The 17,735-nt window shown below is 36.9% G+C and overlaps 2 protein-coding genes across 2 annotated transcripts in view; one reads left to right on the forward strand and one right to left on the reverse strand.

Moving 5' to 3' along the window:
* GPM6B (glycoprotein M6B) overlaps positions 1–1,383 on the forward strand; it is a 30,702-nt gene extending 29,319 nt beyond the window's left edge. The window contains exon 8 of the mRNA XM_009586960.1: positions 941–1,383. Within this exon, the coding sequence (XP_009585255.1) occupies positions 941–1,090 (150 nt within the window). The 3' untranslated portion in view covers positions 1,091–1,383. The remainder of the gene's footprint in view (positions 1–940) is intronic.
* A 2,611-nt stretch (positions 1,384–3,994) lies between these two features.
* Positions 3,995–17,735, reverse strand: part of OFD1 (oral-facial-digital syndrome 1) — a 33,651-nt gene continuing 19,910 nt past the window's right edge. The window contains exons 16-22 of the mRNA XM_009586962.1: positions 16,784–16,916; positions 11,846–11,946; positions 8,139–8,258; positions 6,932–7,083; positions 5,819–5,983; positions 5,095–5,165; positions 3,995–4,040 (exon numbers count right to left, since the gene is read on the reverse strand). Of these exons, the coding sequence (XP_009585257.1) occupies positions 3,995–4,040; positions 5,095–5,165; positions 5,819–5,983; positions 6,932–7,083; positions 8,139–8,258; positions 11,846–11,946; positions 16,784–16,916 (788 nt within the window). The remainder of the gene's footprint in view (positions 4,041–5,094; positions 5,166–5,818; positions 5,984–6,931; positions 7,084–8,138; positions 8,259–11,845; positions 11,947–16,783; positions 16,917–17,735) is intronic.

Here is a 17,735-nt window from a genome sequence, read left to right on the forward strand (position 1 = left end):
CTAGTAAGAAACAGCATATAAATAGCTTCTGTTCTTGTATGGCTTGCACTTTAGTAACTGATTTCTCAGTAGCCAGATCTCAAAACTGTAAGTATGACTGCACGTGAAGCAAAACCATGCATAGTCATAGAGACCTTTTTACACTGTTGGGATTAAAAAAAAGAAGTGGTAAATCAGTGTTTTCAGATGTAGATTTTTTGCATGAAGTATGGTGAAAAGAAGTTGGGAAGAGATGAATGCACAAACTAGAAAAAAAATACACAATAATAGTAATAATAAAAAAAGAACCAGTTGCTATATATGATATAAAACTCTTCACCTGAGGTTGGACAATGGAAATTTAAAATGTAGTTATAAAAATATACGATTAAGACTTAACCCAGAGATTGCATGCTTTTGCTTAGTTTTGGACTCATGTTTTGTTGTTTAATTTTTCAATATGTTAATGTAGCCTTGTTCACATAAATAAAACTGTTTACAGTTTCAGGCTTTTTCCAGGGGGAGGGTGGAATTCTCATCTGCTTGTTGGGGGAAAAGAATTACCGGGATCTGGGCTTGGATATGCATAAACACCAGTACCTTAGAAAGCAGTTCTTCTGAGCACCTCGTAGTTTACAGATTACATAAATTGCCACGTACAAAACTTTTTTCCTGCTCCCCCCCATTCTGCATTTTAATTGATCCATACAACTCTGTAGCTCATTGTATTACTGTTGTACTAACTTTTTCTAAATTGTGAATAACCAACTGAAGTATCAGCATGCCAAATTCTAGAGATCTTTGAAAATAGCTTCTGTGCTTGTTTCAGTAACAGAATGCTTATTAACGTAGAATAACTTTTTTTTGGTCGTTATTTTAAAGAGCGTCTATTAATCTAACTAGCAGCTTGCTTTGCCTCTTGACATGCTCACTAGCCATCATGCTCACCCTTCTCTTCCAGATCCACTTCCTCATGATACTGTCTTCTAACTGGGCCTACTTAAAGGATGCAAGCAAAATGCAGGCCTACCAAGATATCAAAGCAAAAGAAGAGCAGGAGCTTCAGGATATCCAGTCTCGGTCAAAAGAGCAACTCAATTCTTACACATAAATGTTTGCCACAGTAATTCAGCAGAAGAATGCTGTAGCTCTGACAAATCAACAAATAGCTGCTCTGCAGTACAGATGTGTGTCTACCAAACAAAATTAGAGAGAAGTGCAAAAGCTTCACATTCCAGCTCCTGGAACACATTCATAGGGAAATCTTCCCACGGGTAATCTTCCATCCTTTCCTACAGAGAATGGAGGTTTTATTCCAGGCATTTTAAAAGGCAACACTTCACAATAAGTGACCAAATTCTTCTTCTTCGAGACTTTTGGCATTCAATATTTGATAGGTCCTACAGCATGGCGTCCTGCACGAAACCGTGGCAGTAGGTCTCTGTACAGACCTTAGGCAAAGGCACGTGTGCGGCGTGCGGTTTAGTATCTCAGTTTATACACCAAATGAGACTGTGGCCGGCTGAGGTTTCTGACAGCTCGAGCTCACGTGACAGCACAGTTGCAGCAGTTCCTAAGTTGCAGCGGGGCCGTCTTTGACCGCTCTCTCCCTGGGCCACAGGAGCAGCGCTCTGCTTCTGCGCCACGCTTTTTTATGACGGAGCAGTCAGGCTCCTGTGTTTATGTGAGCGCTGAGCAGATGTCCCAAGTTTTAATCTTTTTATTAACTATTTAATGGAATGTAGATCTCCAGATCTGGATAATGATCCCCTTCTTTGAAAATAAATGTCAGCTTTGCCTTAAGTATTTATTTTCTATAAATGTCTTAACATTTATATAGTGGCAGGAGACCATTATCCTACATTTTAAGTAAGTGAAAAGTGTTACCTTATTAAAATGACACTGATCTGACCACTCCAAATGAGCGGATGAGAAAGTTTGCAGAGTTTTACACAAACAATAAAAATTACAGCCATAAAACAGAATACAGGATGTCCACCTTTCTCTATCTTGGTGCTTAGCAAATTTATAGTCAGTGCTTATGTGTTTTCCTTTTTACAGATTAATTAGCACATTAAGAAAACGTGGTGTTCAGAAAAAAAAACAACAAACCGGTGCCATTTTAAAGTCATTTCCCATAGAAGTCTGCCTTCTAATTAATGTTTTTTTCAGAAGCATTCAGTGGTATCTTGAGTATTAGTGATGGTATATTTGGTGTTTGTTCTATATGATATATATATATATAAATGTTGGGGGAAAAAGTAAAATACATCAGTCATTTGGAAAAAAATTAAACATTCAAGTCATACCCATGTTAAGCTGACGTGTGGTTTGATAGTTGACCGTTTGCTGAATATAAATCAAAGGAAGCACAAATTTCTTCAAGTCAGTATTAAGAGAAAAGGCATTTCGGGGGGTATTAACTTCAAATATAATTTTTTTTGTTAAATATTGAAGTCTAATTTGACAGTTTCAAAAAAGGGGCCAAGTTGATCAATGTAGAGCAAATATGACAAAATAGCCTAGTGTATGTTCTTACCTGTTGCATGAAGGAGACATTTCTACAGCAATGCAGGTGATGTTCTAGCCCAGTGTTTGCATAAGGGTAATAATGGAGGCAGTGTCTTAAAGCCTAATTCTTTTCTAATTCAGTGTAGCTATTACTGGGAGTTTTTGAAGTTTTGTTTAAGTAGTCTAATATTTTTATGTAAAGAGCATTAAATTTTGCTATGTATAAATTTTTGTAACCTAACAGTGAATCAATATTTTCTATCAGTGCCAAGGGCTTCCTGTAGTTACATCCAAGTGTTAAAATAAATATTTGTAGATAATAGACAACACTTGTGTACGCTTATTTGAAAACAGACCTACAGCTACTCTGTACTAGCGCATCTCTGTGCTTTATGTCTCTATCTGATGTTAAACACGTTTTGTTCATAGTATCTCTCCCTTTGCTCCTGTGCTGGGAAAGGATGCCCCGCAGGTGTACGCTTCAGCATGGTAAGCCAGCGAGTGTTTCTAGCATGAAGCAGGGGTAGTTGTCCCAGGCCAGCATAATGCAACAAGCACTATCCACCCCGACCTGGACGTCAGGCAGAAGGAGTCCCGCAAAAATTTTGTAAAGGCCAGCATTTACATGCTGGCAACACCAAATTAAGCAGCATGTAACATTCGACTAGCCACCAAATCACTTTTTATCTTAATTCCTAAAAGCAAAGTTTATTTCTGTCACATTTTTGGTCCATCATGTCTCAACATCCAGTGAATTCACAAGACAGAGCTTCAGTTTTTGCCCCTAAATTCTGTCAAACTTGGCTTCATGTTCTTGCGGTTAGGTCAAGATGAGCAGCCCCAAAAGCAGTGCAAGTTGTAATATATGCCGCCACCCAAAATTACTTCGTTGATTAAAAAAATACTGTATTTTATACTGTAAATAAAGTTTAATGATCTTGCCTATAATCTACCTACAAAATACAAAGCTTAAATAAAGATGAGTTAAATAGCATTTTTATTTGGATCTCTCCATTCTGGGCTGGTTAATACCAACAAGGTGATACATGAGATAAGGCTGCTTTTAAAAGCGGTTGTTTCCCCTGCCATAGCAATAAAAGGGGCACATCAGCTTGGTTCTGTCCCACTCTGCTCCATGAAAGCGCGCAAGCCAAGGTCTACAGTTTGTAACAGTTGGAAGGGAAGGGGTTGGGGGAGCTGTCAAAATGTATAGGAGTTCAGTGCCAAAGCCAATCTACCTGAACGTACTGATTCACTTCTTTGCACTGCTTTGTCCTTTCTGTCACCCTGCTCAAGGGCCTCCTCCTGGATTAATAACACATCAGGGCTCACTCTTTGAAGGCAACGACTGAAGTGATGAGACAGCTCAAAATCAGCTTTATTAATTTATAATTATACAGCCTGCAATCTTTGTGCCTAACATCTATTACATTAGGTAGAAAGCTGCTTTAAAAACATTTTTATTGTAGTGATAATAATAATTTAAAAAATCAGTAGCTATCGTTCACCAGAAGTTTTCATCCACATCTCCGTGAGAAATTCCTGTAGCACTGTATTAATGATAGGAGGGAGGGAAAGAAAGTGATATGAGTCCAGAGTAGTTTCTTACCTTAAATATAAATACTTGTTTTAGAGAGAAAGTTAAAGGTTCCATGCCGTTTAAGAGACCGCATATCATCACTGGCTTTATGTCCACCTATGCTGCAATTCTCTTGCTGTTTCCATGAACTGAAGGAAATAAGCCTCTTGGGGTGAGCATTTGGGCCTTCATGAACAGAAGGCCATCTCATCTATCAAAAAGCAGTGCTAGCTATCCACTAGTGTTTGCCCAGTGAAAAGAACACCGTACAGATACCAATACAGGAGCACCAGGGTATGGTCTGCTATGTAAAACAGCACTTGAAAGGCACAGTACCAAATCGTTACTACGGTTAGTGTGAGCATTTAATTTTTTTAACCATTCTATATTTTCTTGCTTACATATATTTTCAATTCTACATCTTCAAATAAACAGAAAGATTTGATAGACATGGGGTTGGGTTTGGTTTTTTTCTTTCCCCTGTCAAGCAACTAAAAACTACATATCCTTATTTACTGATGTCTAGAGAGACCCAGAGGAAATGCCCTAGCTGTGGTAACTCAGTGCAGGTAGCCAAAATCTCTGAAAAAGGTGTGTGAACTAGTTTGTTAGAAGTCCGTGATGCTACTGGTAAGTCAAAGCTAGATTCAGTGCTAATCACAGGCTATCTGCAAGGTGCAGCACAGACAAACTTTCACAGGGTCATTACCCAAGGAGAAATCTCTCACACTTCAGCTCCTTGTGAAGGAACCGAGATGCTGCTCAGTGGCAGATAAAGAGTTTTAATTGCCACAGCTACTGAAAGATCACTGAACGTAGGTCCCAGATGCAAATGCCGTACAGTGCATAACCTCCCCTGTCTAAGAATGGATCCTCAATTTTTCCAACACATTTGCTTTTGATTACTAGTTTGTTTATATTTATTTTGCTTTTTAAGAAGGCAGATGTCTCAACTGTAATTCATACTGTAACTATTTATTAATAGGGGGTAACACAAGTGATTAATAGGGATATATGAGCCTTACCTGTCATCCTTTTCACTAGATGTAAATCCCTCTGTAAGTGATAATGCTCCTATTTCTTCTTTCTTTGAATCCTGGCAGCCAACAGGAAAATACACTTTCTGTAACCGGCTTTTAAGTCAAGGTTTAAGTGACTCTTAATAATAGCACCAGTACTTTAAGGCACCTAATTGAAAATAAAACCCCTATTTCTACAAATGCTGCGTTGCATCTAGAATAATGATGCTTTGGAAAATCAGGTTTGGGTAATGTCGGAACAAAAGTATGCTGCAGTCTTTCGTCAAAGTAATGTTCACCCATGTACATATCTGTTCCTAAAGGTCAAATTTTCCATTTTGCCAGAATAAATTCTATCAATCATTGTGTCAGTGGAACACAAACTGACCTGTGTAGATTCAAAACTGTGTTTAAACACAGTTAAAACTAAAAATTGAGGACATTTAAATTTAAATACTGTCCTAGCACCTAAAAAACAAACAAACAACCCCCCCAGCATACCAGAAAAAAAAAAAAAAAACTTTTATAAAAGAGTTTCAGTTTTTTTCTTTTGAATCATTACATTTGTGCAATACAAATCCAAGCACGCATCTCTGCAGGTTGTTAACGTAAAGCTTCTGAATGAAGAAAAAATAAAAATGAGAATATTTTTTGCATTCTAAGCATGTTTTAGCAAGACATAAATTCAGCCAATAATATTTTTGGGACCGGGGTTTGAGAATATAATCACCTTGTTTGCCAGTTCCTGCTCTCTGCTCTGCTGAATTATTCTCATGTACTTTTCTAATGGATTTGGAGTAGGATCCTTTACGTCATCTTCAGCACCAGAATTATTGTTTTCAAATTTTCCTCCCTCCTTATCTTCTTTATCTATTTTTGCCGAGTCTTGGATCCACTTTAAGACACAAAATCAAAATTAAACACCGATCAGCTCAAGAAAAATACCTTTATACCTATATACCTGCACTACAGGCATGATTTCATGTTAACCTCGGTAAAACATGCCAGTCTAAACAGCCTTAAATTTGTTACATGCAGTTCAAGATGAAATGTTAAGCTGTTGCTTCAATTCAAGAAGTGACATTCAAGAAATCCCACTCTAATCCGGTCTGGATATCTGAGATGCTGTGAGGCCTGGGGCTTCTATGTATGACATCTACACGTGAACTGAAGAAGATGAGCTGACACAGGTATTCAAGTTTCCTGAAGGGCCTGGTTTGCTGGTGTGAAGGGGAGCACGAGCATGTCTGTACCACTAAGCTGAATCAAATTAACCAAGGTTTAAGGGTGGGAAGAGGAAGACAAAATGGGAGGGAGCAAAAACGAAATTTCATACAGGTCCTAGAAGTCCACAACACTACTCCAACACATGCTACATCAGCTCAAAGGGACTTAAGCAAACTCCTTCAGGTCTCCTTATAACTTCTACTCCAAGAAAGTACCCTAGATACCCTGATACAGGGTAATGAACAGATGGACATTGACATGTTCTGGTGGTGTCCCACCAGCAGTGGTCCAGACCAGAAAGTCAGCGAATGTATAGCTTGTTCCGATAGCATGGTGACAGCTGCTTTCTAAGTTCTGGCCGTAAAACTGTAGCTTCCAGTTACATGAAGCATGGAAGAAAAAGCATCTGTTTCCAGTGAAAAAGTTAGTTGGCATAAGGAGAAATTCTAGCGAGACTCTTTGGTTAATCGCACAAGTACAACAAGGAACTTAGCCTCTACTACTTTCACTTAAAGAATAAAATGTATTTTTAACCAAGTAACACAGACAGCAATCCTAAAATACACAGCACTACAGAGCTGCATTATTGTCAGAAATTAAAATACTAAATCACTACCTCTTTGTTAAGCTTTTCCACTTCTTTTTGCTCTCTTTCCAAAGCTTCCTGTTGTTCTCTCTCTCTCCTTTCTTCTCTTGCTTTCCTTTCTTCTTCTAAGTTTTTTTCAACTTCTCTATTCTGTTCTTCAATCTGTCTTTGATCCAGCACTGCTGTGAAAAATTATTTCAACATTTGTGATTTGATTTATGCAGTTCAGTAATCTATTACAGTAGCATACAAATAAGTAACAGGTTCCTGTATAACATTAATAGTAAATGAAAAACAGCTGGATATATCGTTTATACATATACCAAAGTTATTCTTAGGTATCTGGTAATGGTTCTTCCCACCTCTATACATTTTTAGTCTGATATGACTCACTAAGAGTTAAACAGTAGAGCCAAAGTAGAGGCCAGAGAGTTGACAAATCTCTCTATGCACTTCTCATTCCTACCATGGACTTTCTCATTAAATCTCTGTTATCCTAAAGTTCATGTTGCTATACTCTCTCCCTCTCTGCAATATGGTTTGGATACAGTTCTTTACATTTATAAACCAAAGCACTTAAAAAACCTTTGAAAATTATTGCAGGACACACTGCTGATGTGACCAGTGTATTTAAAAAGCTGTGTAAGTAGAACAGCATTCAGATAGTAATTAGATGGGCAAACTAAATACTGGGAATTGTTAAGAAGCTAAAAAGCTCTCCTCTTAATAAAAATAATCATAATGCTTCCATCTGCATATACTGCACTGAAATCATCCTCATCTAACCAAAGAATTAAAACAGCATTGTGATAATACAGTTTGCAAACAGAGTCAAGAAAAATGAAAAAAAGCCAGACAAGCAGTACATAAAATACTTAAAACAAAACAAAACCTTTCAAGTCTTATTTCTATCAAGAGCAGAAATAATAATTACCCTAAAGAGAAAAGAAAAAAAACCAAAATCCTCTGTCCAGAAGCTGGACAGGGGGGTGGGACAGGTGACAAAAGTGTTTAAATTAAAAACAAATTTAACCAAAACCGGGGTGAAAAAGACATCCTCATACAGTAAAGTGAAAGAAAACATTCCTTCCTCTTTATTACATAATTAGCTCTTTTGGAAAAATTTTTCAATCACGCCAGCATACATACCTACAGAATGTTAAATATTTGGCTTTTTATTTTATACATCTGACATTTAAAAAGGGTATTCACTTTTGTTTCTGAGCTGAGAACTCACTTAAGTCCTGCAGCGAAGTGGCTGTTGCTGGCACAGTAGCTGTGACATGGTTTCCATTGACGATGTCTTCAGATGGATGCAAGGCATCACTTTCACACTGCTCTGGAATGTCCCCCTGATCTGGAGAAGAAATTTGAACAATGGCTTCATTATTTTGTAATTACAATAGTGGAGCACAGCAATGGACATAAAGTGTGGGAATGGCTGAAGTAGAACACATAAATATCAGCACTAATTGAGCATTTTCCCTTCAACTTGACCATTTCCATGAGGACTAAGAATTATCATAGGCTGTACTTGCTTCTTTAATTACAGAATTATTAGTTTTGAAATCAGCTATTGGAACACATCTGTTTACAAAGCCAAAACAGATTAATGAATAAATATACAACAGAAAACCAAAATGTTTTCATTTCTTTACATAATCAAGATACAGGTCACAGAAAAATTACGTGTCCAAGCTTGGCTCATCCTTTCCATGCACATAAAACAACCTTTAATTATTGGATCGCATACTGTTTCTTTATTAGGATCCTTGCCTTCTTCAGTGCACAGGATGGATACTGCTAACTCAGATATTCTACATTATACTTTCTTCTCCCTGCCCAATGTGGCTCTGAATTTACAAAAACACAATTACTGTACTTCCTCTGTGATCATTGCTATGATACTCAACTGCTTCTTAATTATTTATTTGCAAAGTATGCAGACTGCTATTATCTCAATTTTATGCGAGAAAGCAAAAAGAGATAAATAAAAAGTCAGATGCAGCCATTATCTCTAGGTAGCCAAACTGAAACATGCAGGACCATTTTTCCAAGCATTTAGTGTAATATAGTACAGATACTTCATATATCTCCTTAAGTTTTGGGTATTAGGTTTAGGTTTAGAATAGGGTAAAGGTAAAGGTTTAGAATATATCAATTTCCCATCCTTCAAACATTATCGAGGTTTCAAGCATTCTTCTTTTCCACGTTATAATAAAACTGAAATATTTTGCATGAAGAATAACAAGACACCCAAGCCGATCGGCCTCTCTCTCAGAATGGTCTGAATCTCTTTAATTTAAAATTCTTTTAAAGGACTTATACATGAAAGGATGACAGAAAATTTCTGCCAAACTGTCAGTCTAGCAAAGTTATAAGAATGTTTTCAGTTTCTTACAAAAGCAACAGGAAGTCCTACGAGCTTCACCTAGGAAAGAAAATTCTATATATGTTTTAGGTAAGACCGAAATAATGGGCTATCACACTCAAAATCTATTCTGTTTTTTTTGCTCTCCCTTTAACTTTAGGTTTAAATTATAAGGTTATCAATAACAACATTATTTCCATATGAGACATCAGTATGTTTCAGGGTATGTAATATTTAAATAGTCAAAAAACTCCTTTCACAAATAGGTTCCTGTTAAATATATCTAACTTCTAAAGGTACGCTAACCACCCAAACAAAAAAAGCCAAACCCAAAACCATATAGTACAAAACATCTTTACATTAACCTTTCTGCAAAGGAAAAAAACGTAACACTCTTTGTACACCTTCACTCCTTTATGTAAGCGTGGACTGCAAGAGATGCATTATTTCCTTAAGACAAGCACGTCAACTAAAAGCAATTACTGTCAACAGAAATTCCAATCTTTTCTTGGTCGAGCTCACTCACAGTAGGATTAAAAAGCTTTCCATATTTTCTGGCATCTCCTTCACTCCATTGTTTTCTTCTACTCTTATCAACTTCTTTCTTCATTACATCTTATTCTACACTTACTTTTTAGATTTTACATTCTTATTCCCCCCCAATTCCTCCTGGGTTACCTTCTCCTCTTTTTAGCTATTCTGATTTCCTTCTACATACTGAGATTGTCTTTTGATGCAGTCTGACCCAACTAAAGTACTGTTGATTTAGAAATCATCGGCATATGCAAACTCCTAAAATTATTCTTTTGACTACCACACGTCACTAAATGATACAGTGGTAACTTACTTGGGCACAGCATCTACTCAGGCCTAATAGCCAAGAAAATGCCAGTTTATTCTCATATGTGATAAAATAAAAGTGAAATATGTAGTGTATTCCTAGAAGTCTCTAATATGAAATTAAACAAATAAATCTAAATCTAATTAAAATATGAAATGAGTAGAAACCATTAGTGGCTACAGGGTCGGTTCACATTCAAATAATGCATTTAAAGCTTATAAAAGAAAACTAAATGAGGTAAATTAAAAAACAACAAATGTACCAAGTAAAACTTCACAGAGAAATGCATAGATGAGTCATTAGCTGCTGCTAGTTATCACTAAACTCTATCAGCACATTTGCTGTTTAAATAAACTATCTTTTTTGTTTGGTTGGTTGGTTTTTAAAATACTGAAAGCCATATTCTCACAGCTTCAGGAGAGTGAGCAAGGGCATCACTCCATCTTCCATACGACCTAACCACAACCAAAAGAATAAGCGAGTCTCGGAAAACACTCTCACCAGTTAGGAATATTTTCTTTGAAATCAGTGATTCTAACTCTCCCGTACAATAATTACTATCTCTTCACCAACTATGAATTAATTATACCACCCAATGATGTATCTCCACCAGTCTCAAAACTTTACAGACCTAATAAAATTTGGAAATGGGAAAGGTGTTTAGATGACTGTTCGCATCTTTCTCATTGACAATTTCACTTACTTTAAACCCACAGTTTCATGGGAGAGAAGGCTGCTCGGGTCCAACACTAAGATGTCACTCAAATGCCAAAAAAATAGGAAATAAATGCAGTAACTGTGCTTCTATTTCTCTCTCCATATACAAATGGCTATGGAGTGCATTAATTTTTATTATCCTCCTCTTGCTACAGTACCCTAGTTGGATCAAAAATTTCTGAAAAATGACCCTGCAGGCTTGACTGCAGCATATAGAGAGAAGGAAACATTTTCTAGCACGCAATGCAAAACACCACATAGTCACAATTCTTCCTGCAATCAACAGAGAGTAGAAATGTAAATAAATAAAATGCTGACTTCAGAGAAAAAAAAAATATTAGGATAAAATTCATGTTTCAGTAACTGAACCATATGTTCCAAAACTACTCAGAGGTGCTGATTAATGACAGCATAATTGCAAGTGTTCTTCACACATTTATACACACTTCTAAAGTAACTTCTAATTTGTAGCAATATTTAAGCCTCAGTTACTGAAGGAAAAATCAACAAGAGTATATGTAATGGCTGCAGAAACTTATCTTCAGAATTACAACTTGGAAATAATGCTCTGATACTAGTCCATGATGAACACTCCTTGGAGTTTTAGTTCATGCAGAAAATGTAATAGAGCCCCAAGTTAGTTCATATACTAGTGCACTTTGCTGTTTTAAAAAAAAAATCCTACAGAATTTTGAAACTTTCTGAAACAACTGTCAGACGTACGTGCATTAATCAGAACAAGGTTATGCAAGATTTCGGAACAAAAAGTATGTTCCCAAATTTCAGAACCAACTGGATTTTAGTATCTACTTATTACTACATACCCTTCTCCTCTAAAGATGCAAATATGAAGAAAATTAATCCCTCATCATCTGAGACAGGTTGTTTTTCTTATTTCCAACATCAATCAGAATTTTTTCTCTCCAGCTACAGTCTTGAACTACCAAGGCAATTGTCTTACAACTGTTAAGCCCTAGGGTGTTAAACAAACTGTCTAAAATGCACTAAAACTTACATTCAAGAGAAGAAATGTGTTCTTCAAGGTCCTCATACATTAGTTTCTCTGGTTTGGGGATATCACTGAAATCTTGTTTATCTGTTTGTTGATTATGAAGTCTGAAAGAAGAAGGAAGAACATAAATAATTTAATAAATATAAATGCTAAACTTTTAAGCAAATAGATTTAAATATAAGGATTACTCACAGGCTTAGCAACAGACTACACCAAACGTAAAAACCATGCAACCAAAATGCTGTAACTTTCTGACTCAAAAAGTCAGCTCCATCTCTCTGATAGTCACCTCCCTCTAGCCTTTCCCCAAGGCCTATACATGACATAAAGGCATTACATTAAAACAAAATACTCTCAAAAGGCATAAAAAGGAGTAAGGAAAAAAAAAAAAAGGAGAAATACAATGAAGTGTGACACTTAGTCAACTGAAATTAAGAAATTTGCCTCTTTAGGCTCTGTGTTACAGTCTAATTCCCACTTTGATGTCATCTTAACAGATGTGTTTGAAATGTATTAGGATTAGATGTCTGGCAAAACATACATGCAGGGATGAAAAACTGGGTGCTATGAAAAACGGGGTTAGTGCCCTCATTCTAAATCCCCATTTATCTCAGCAGAAAGACAACGTGAAAGAGCAATCTCTCTCACATGACCCAGCTACTAAACTCCAACCAGAATCAGAATAGCAAAAGGAGTGCAGGTCACTAATGAAATTCAGCAGCAGCACTTCATAAAGGAGCTTACTTCACACCAGCTGGTGCTCTTCACCACGGCATAAACATGTTTGTGCTTACAATTTCTAAGGAATTCAGGTCTTCTGTGAGGCAAAAGTAGAGAACAAACACAACATACCCCCACAATGAGACATGTTCAATAAAAAATGTAAATCTGGGGACAAATAAATAAATCTGCATTGTCAGAAGGATAGTTCAGTAACATCAGTGGGGAAAAATACCCTGTAAATTAAATTCAACATAATAAATGGAACTTCAAGTTTTGGGAAGTCTACTTCATGTTTTTAGTCTTTCCTTCACAGAAATGGTTAAGTGTTAAATAATTCTTAACGGTGCAAGGTTCAAGGACAGGCACGTCACTTTCTTCAATACTGTGTCCTGCAACACTGCTAGAAAGACAGTCCATACACTGCCTCAGATTCAACAAACAGAAGAGGTCTGCCTTGTGAAGGCCAGTAAACACGCGTATTTCCAAACAGTTTTCAAAATTCATTCCATCAAGCAAAGTTGGCAACCAAACCCTGGACTGTCCCTAATGTCAATATTCCATAAAACAGTACTGGTGTGCCAATCAACACCAAACTATTAAATTGCACGAGTTATGCGTAAAATTACCATTAAAGCTCAAACAAAAAACCACCACCACCATCTAAACTATTTTGTTAATGTCTGAAATTACTTTTTTAGCCTAAAACTGGTAACAACACTCACAATCGGTTTCTTCAGCCCTAAACAAAAAAAGAATGGTTTAGATAATAATCTGCCTTATAACTCTAGTCTTCCTGTCTGTGTTTATTGGCTTCCTTCATACCACTCATATCTTGAAACATAAACAAACAAGGAGCTCCTGCAGTCACAGAAGCAATTGTTCTTCCCCACTGACAGAGGGGAAGACTTGTAATGGCTCACTGGTGTTACAGCATCGTATTTTCTTTTCTTTCCTTCTTAAAGAAGTTCCCATTGCCACTTAAAATCTACAGGTCATAAACTAATCCCACAATACACATCAATGATGTGGTCAATGATGTGGCATTTGCCTAATAATGAGAGTAAATAGCTGGAAAAGCCCACACATGCATTTTTCAAATATTTTATGTAACAGAAAACAGTCCAAGGAACAAGAAATTAAAAAATACTCAAGAAAATAATGTTTTCCCATGTCTTGGGAAAGCAGCAAGTTCAAGAAAATTATTGGGGCCTCATACCCTTGCTTTGTCACAAGGAACCCAAAAAAGCAACTACAGCCCATAGCTGCCTGCCCAGACCCTGGCCTGTTCTTTGCAACACAACTTGCTCATCCTGTTCACTCTTCAGGCAGCGTGGACTTTACAACATTCTTTAAAGAAGTACAGTCCCTCACAGTATTAGAGCATTTTCTCTTATCACCTTAACATGCAGGTTAACACTCAGCCTTCACTTTGTAAGGTCTGTCACCGGAATACAGGACATCTGAGATACACTGTAGAAAATGTGAATAAGCAGGGAAAGAAGAGACAGCCACTTAAAGGAACTAATCTCACAGTCCCTAGAAAAAACAGCTTCTTTTCAAGGCCAAGAACACAAAGGCTCTCCCCAGATTCTAAACACAAAAGAGACCCTCTCTACATTAAATGTATATTGAGGATATGATAGCAACAAAATAAGAAAGGCCTACAAATGCCCGCTAAAGCTGCTCCAGGACAAGCAGTCTTTCTTCAGCCATCGAATCTGGAATGATGGCTAGCAGGTTAAGGCCATTTCAAGTGTCTCTTCTTAGGAAAGAAACATTAAAAATTAAATACTCAAGCTTTTTCTGAAGACACCTGTTCAGGATTCTGAGTTTTGGAGAGTGGAGGCACCAGTGACTGTTAAAAACAGAATTGCATACATGGAAATAGGAGATACAGAGAGGAATTTTTATGCAGCTTAATTTTGCCAAGTTATTAATTTACTTAAAAGAGATCTTAAAAAAAAAAAACCCAAAGGAAAAGAGAAAAGTTCTGCTACCCATCCCCTTCCCACATGCAAAGGAGACTGGAGATTCCTATTCTGAAAACAGTTATACAGGCACATGAACAAGCTCTTCAGAGAGAAAAAAAAAAAATTAGCATTACAGCTTGTTAATGAATGAAGTGAGAATGTACAACTGCCTTGATTTAAATTCTCAAACAGACAGCAGAAACTACCGAGCTTCAATCAGCAAAAGCTCATCAGTCAGGTCACAGATGTGAAAAATAGAGATACAATAAGAGACATAGCTTTCCTCAAGGAATTAATGGCCTTTTTTTATTAAGGGGGTTTGTGTGTGTCAAATATAACCTCAATAGCTTTTGCACATCAAGCATATGCAAAAGGCCTGTTCTGATATGGGAAACATGAGAGATTATCACTACTTTGGACAGGACTTTGTGATGAGCTTGTAGTTTTACCTTTTTCTTGAAAAATTATTTCAAATCATTGAAACATGAAGTTTACTCCTCTAAAGACACATCATTGTCTTCTGAAATGAAGTTTGTTCTCAAATTAGTCTACAAAGTCAGCAGGAGTTCTTGTTAGCCTTATCAGGACCACATTTATAGGGATGGCACAGAAACCTACTAGAGGAATCAAACCTGTCAAATCTCAAAAGAGCCCATGACAGCAAACTGCTAAAAATACATCCACAATTCATGAGGGTGAGGATCTCTGATAGGATTGTTGTAAATAAGACATGCCAAGTGATAGTCAGTTCATTGGCCACTGTAGTACCTTCACATTCCCATTTGCAACACAGTACAGGCATTATTCTTACTCAAAAAAGTATACAGTCTAAATTTTTAAATTATTAATATGGTCCAAAGTTATGGACATCAGAAGAAGTCAGATATATCTTGGACATATGCATATATTCCTCACACGTTTAAAAAAATATTTTTTTTTCATAGATACTATACATAGGCATGTAAGTCAGTTGTTTAACTCAGACTTACTTTTAGGAACAGCTTTTACATTTTTAGAAAACTTTTTGAAAACACGTTTTCTGAAATTAGAGATTAACAGAATATTTATTTATTAACAATGAATCTTTCATTCAGCTGTCTCAAAGTGGTCTACTGTGTAGAGAAGGTCTACACTGACACAATAGATTTCAAGCGCTGCAGAGAAATATGAGGATCCACAACACATCTTGCTTTAAATAATAACATCCAATGCTTTCCAAAGTTCATCAGAATACTGACACATGAAAAGTAGAAAAGTAGAGAAGGGGAAAAGCAGAGAAGAAGGGGAAAAGCAGAAGTTTATTGTTAAATCTAGAGCTATATCTAAGGAGGTATCTACAGCAGCCTGAAAACCAACAAAGTAAATCAGCCTGACCTGAGCACAGGAACATCTAAACTTTGTACGACTTATATCTGTCAGGTGTGCCTTAGTGGTGACACAGCGCACACCAAATGAACCCACCTTCTATCTTCGAAGCCACGCCTGGTAAAGCAATACGGAAGCACAAACTGAAAGTGCTGAGAAGCACAGTTCTAAACAGTGTTTTAACCACAGAAGAATTAATATCCTTAAAACAGCAGAATTTGAGCTAAGTTTCAGTAATGGATATTTATCAATTTGCTATATCTGCCTTAAACTTACATGCCTTTAGGATGTCTCACATTCTCACTCTCCAGGCTTTTTAGTCCTTTGCCTAGCACTTTTCCATGGCAGTGGAATTTTTAGGCTCTGGAGCTAGTGCTACCATTACCATTTCTCCCCAACAGAGGGAATCTTTGGAATAACCTTTCATCCTTGCTCAACTACAATAGTGAAATGACTTTACAAAACAATTTGTAAATCAATCAAGTTTTACTTTGTCATAGGACAAGACTTTTTTTTTTTTTTTTTGAAAAAACATTGCATTCATCTGAAGCTTCCAATGCACTTGAGGTTTAAGTATTTCACTGCATATAACTTTGCACTGTAAGGAAGCAGAAATTTAACAGAGGTGAAAATGTCAAATCATATTTGCCAAAGGTGTTTGGATTGGGGGGGGGAGGGGGAAGGGTGGTGTTTGTTTTTTTTAAAACTAACTTCTTCTTGAGGCATGATATTCAAACAATGGAAATCCTCATCTGTCTTTAGAAAAGTTCTCATTTATAAAATTCATGGCTTACTTGAATTGTAAAAGCAGCTACTTCCATAAGCAGTTAGATAAATGTTTCTTTTAAAAGCAGGTTAAAAATGTTACTCTGTAAACAGTTACCTGATTTTCCGGCCATGACTGGATGGTGAGGAAGAAACAGACTCAGAAGATGAAAGGACGTGTGGCTTTGAAATAGGAGAAAGCCCCTGGTCAACACTCTGCTGTGAAGAGACAAGGTACGAGCCACTAATGTCTGCAGAATAAAAATTCCACAATTTGTATTAGTCAGTTATTTGTCCTACCACTTCTCAGACAGTTTTTTTACAACAAATGCATAATTGCACTGTGCAGGCACCACCACTATACAGCAACTAACATCCAAATCTACCAGGATTAACATGAACTTTCTTGTACTGGTTATTTCTTCTTTCCCCCTCCCCCCCCCGCCTTGTATGGTAATTCTCCTCTACAAGCCTTCATCATTATAAACTTACTCCTCAAAAAGCCTATGATTATCATCACCCCATAGTATGTCCATGTTCCCCAGAAACTGCAGCCCCTCTGCCAAACACCAAATAATTTCTCCCATGCTGGGCATTAGAGAAAGGAGTTATGGACCCAGATTTCAAGCGAGGGATGTGCTTACTAGCCAGCAAAAGATAATGCTTGAGGTCTCCCAAAGGCCATTCTTCATTAGGAAAGTTAACCTGGAGGTTTCATTTTCTATAGATTTGTTAAAATGGGGGATGAAGCAAAGAAGAAAATCTTTGAAGATTTTAACCTCTTAATAACACCTGTAAAGTTATCAGGGAAGGAAAACAGACAGACAGATGACTATAGAAATCTTGAGTTTCCTAGGAAACCAAGGTAAAAAACCAAACCCCCTGCATTAAAAAGGCTTTTAATCAAACTTGCAAAGTCCAGCACTTTGCTTAAATTTTGCTTTGCAATCTTTATTTTCCTTTCCTGTGCAGCTGCACAGGTCTTTCATTACTAGACTGTGAATTATTAGTTTTTCCACAAGATTTGGTATTCACTCAGTAAGCAGGTACTGTTGTTTTCCTTCTCTTTA

This window comes from Fulmarus glacialis, unplaced genomic scaffold (assembly GCF_000690835.1).
Source record: "Fulmarus glacialis isolate BGI_N327 unplaced genomic scaffold, ASM69083v1 scaffold11951, whole genome shotgun sequence".
In the NCBI taxonomy this organism is placed as follows: Eukaryota; Metazoa; Chordata; class Aves; order Procellariiformes; family Procellariidae; genus Fulmarus; species Fulmarus glacialis.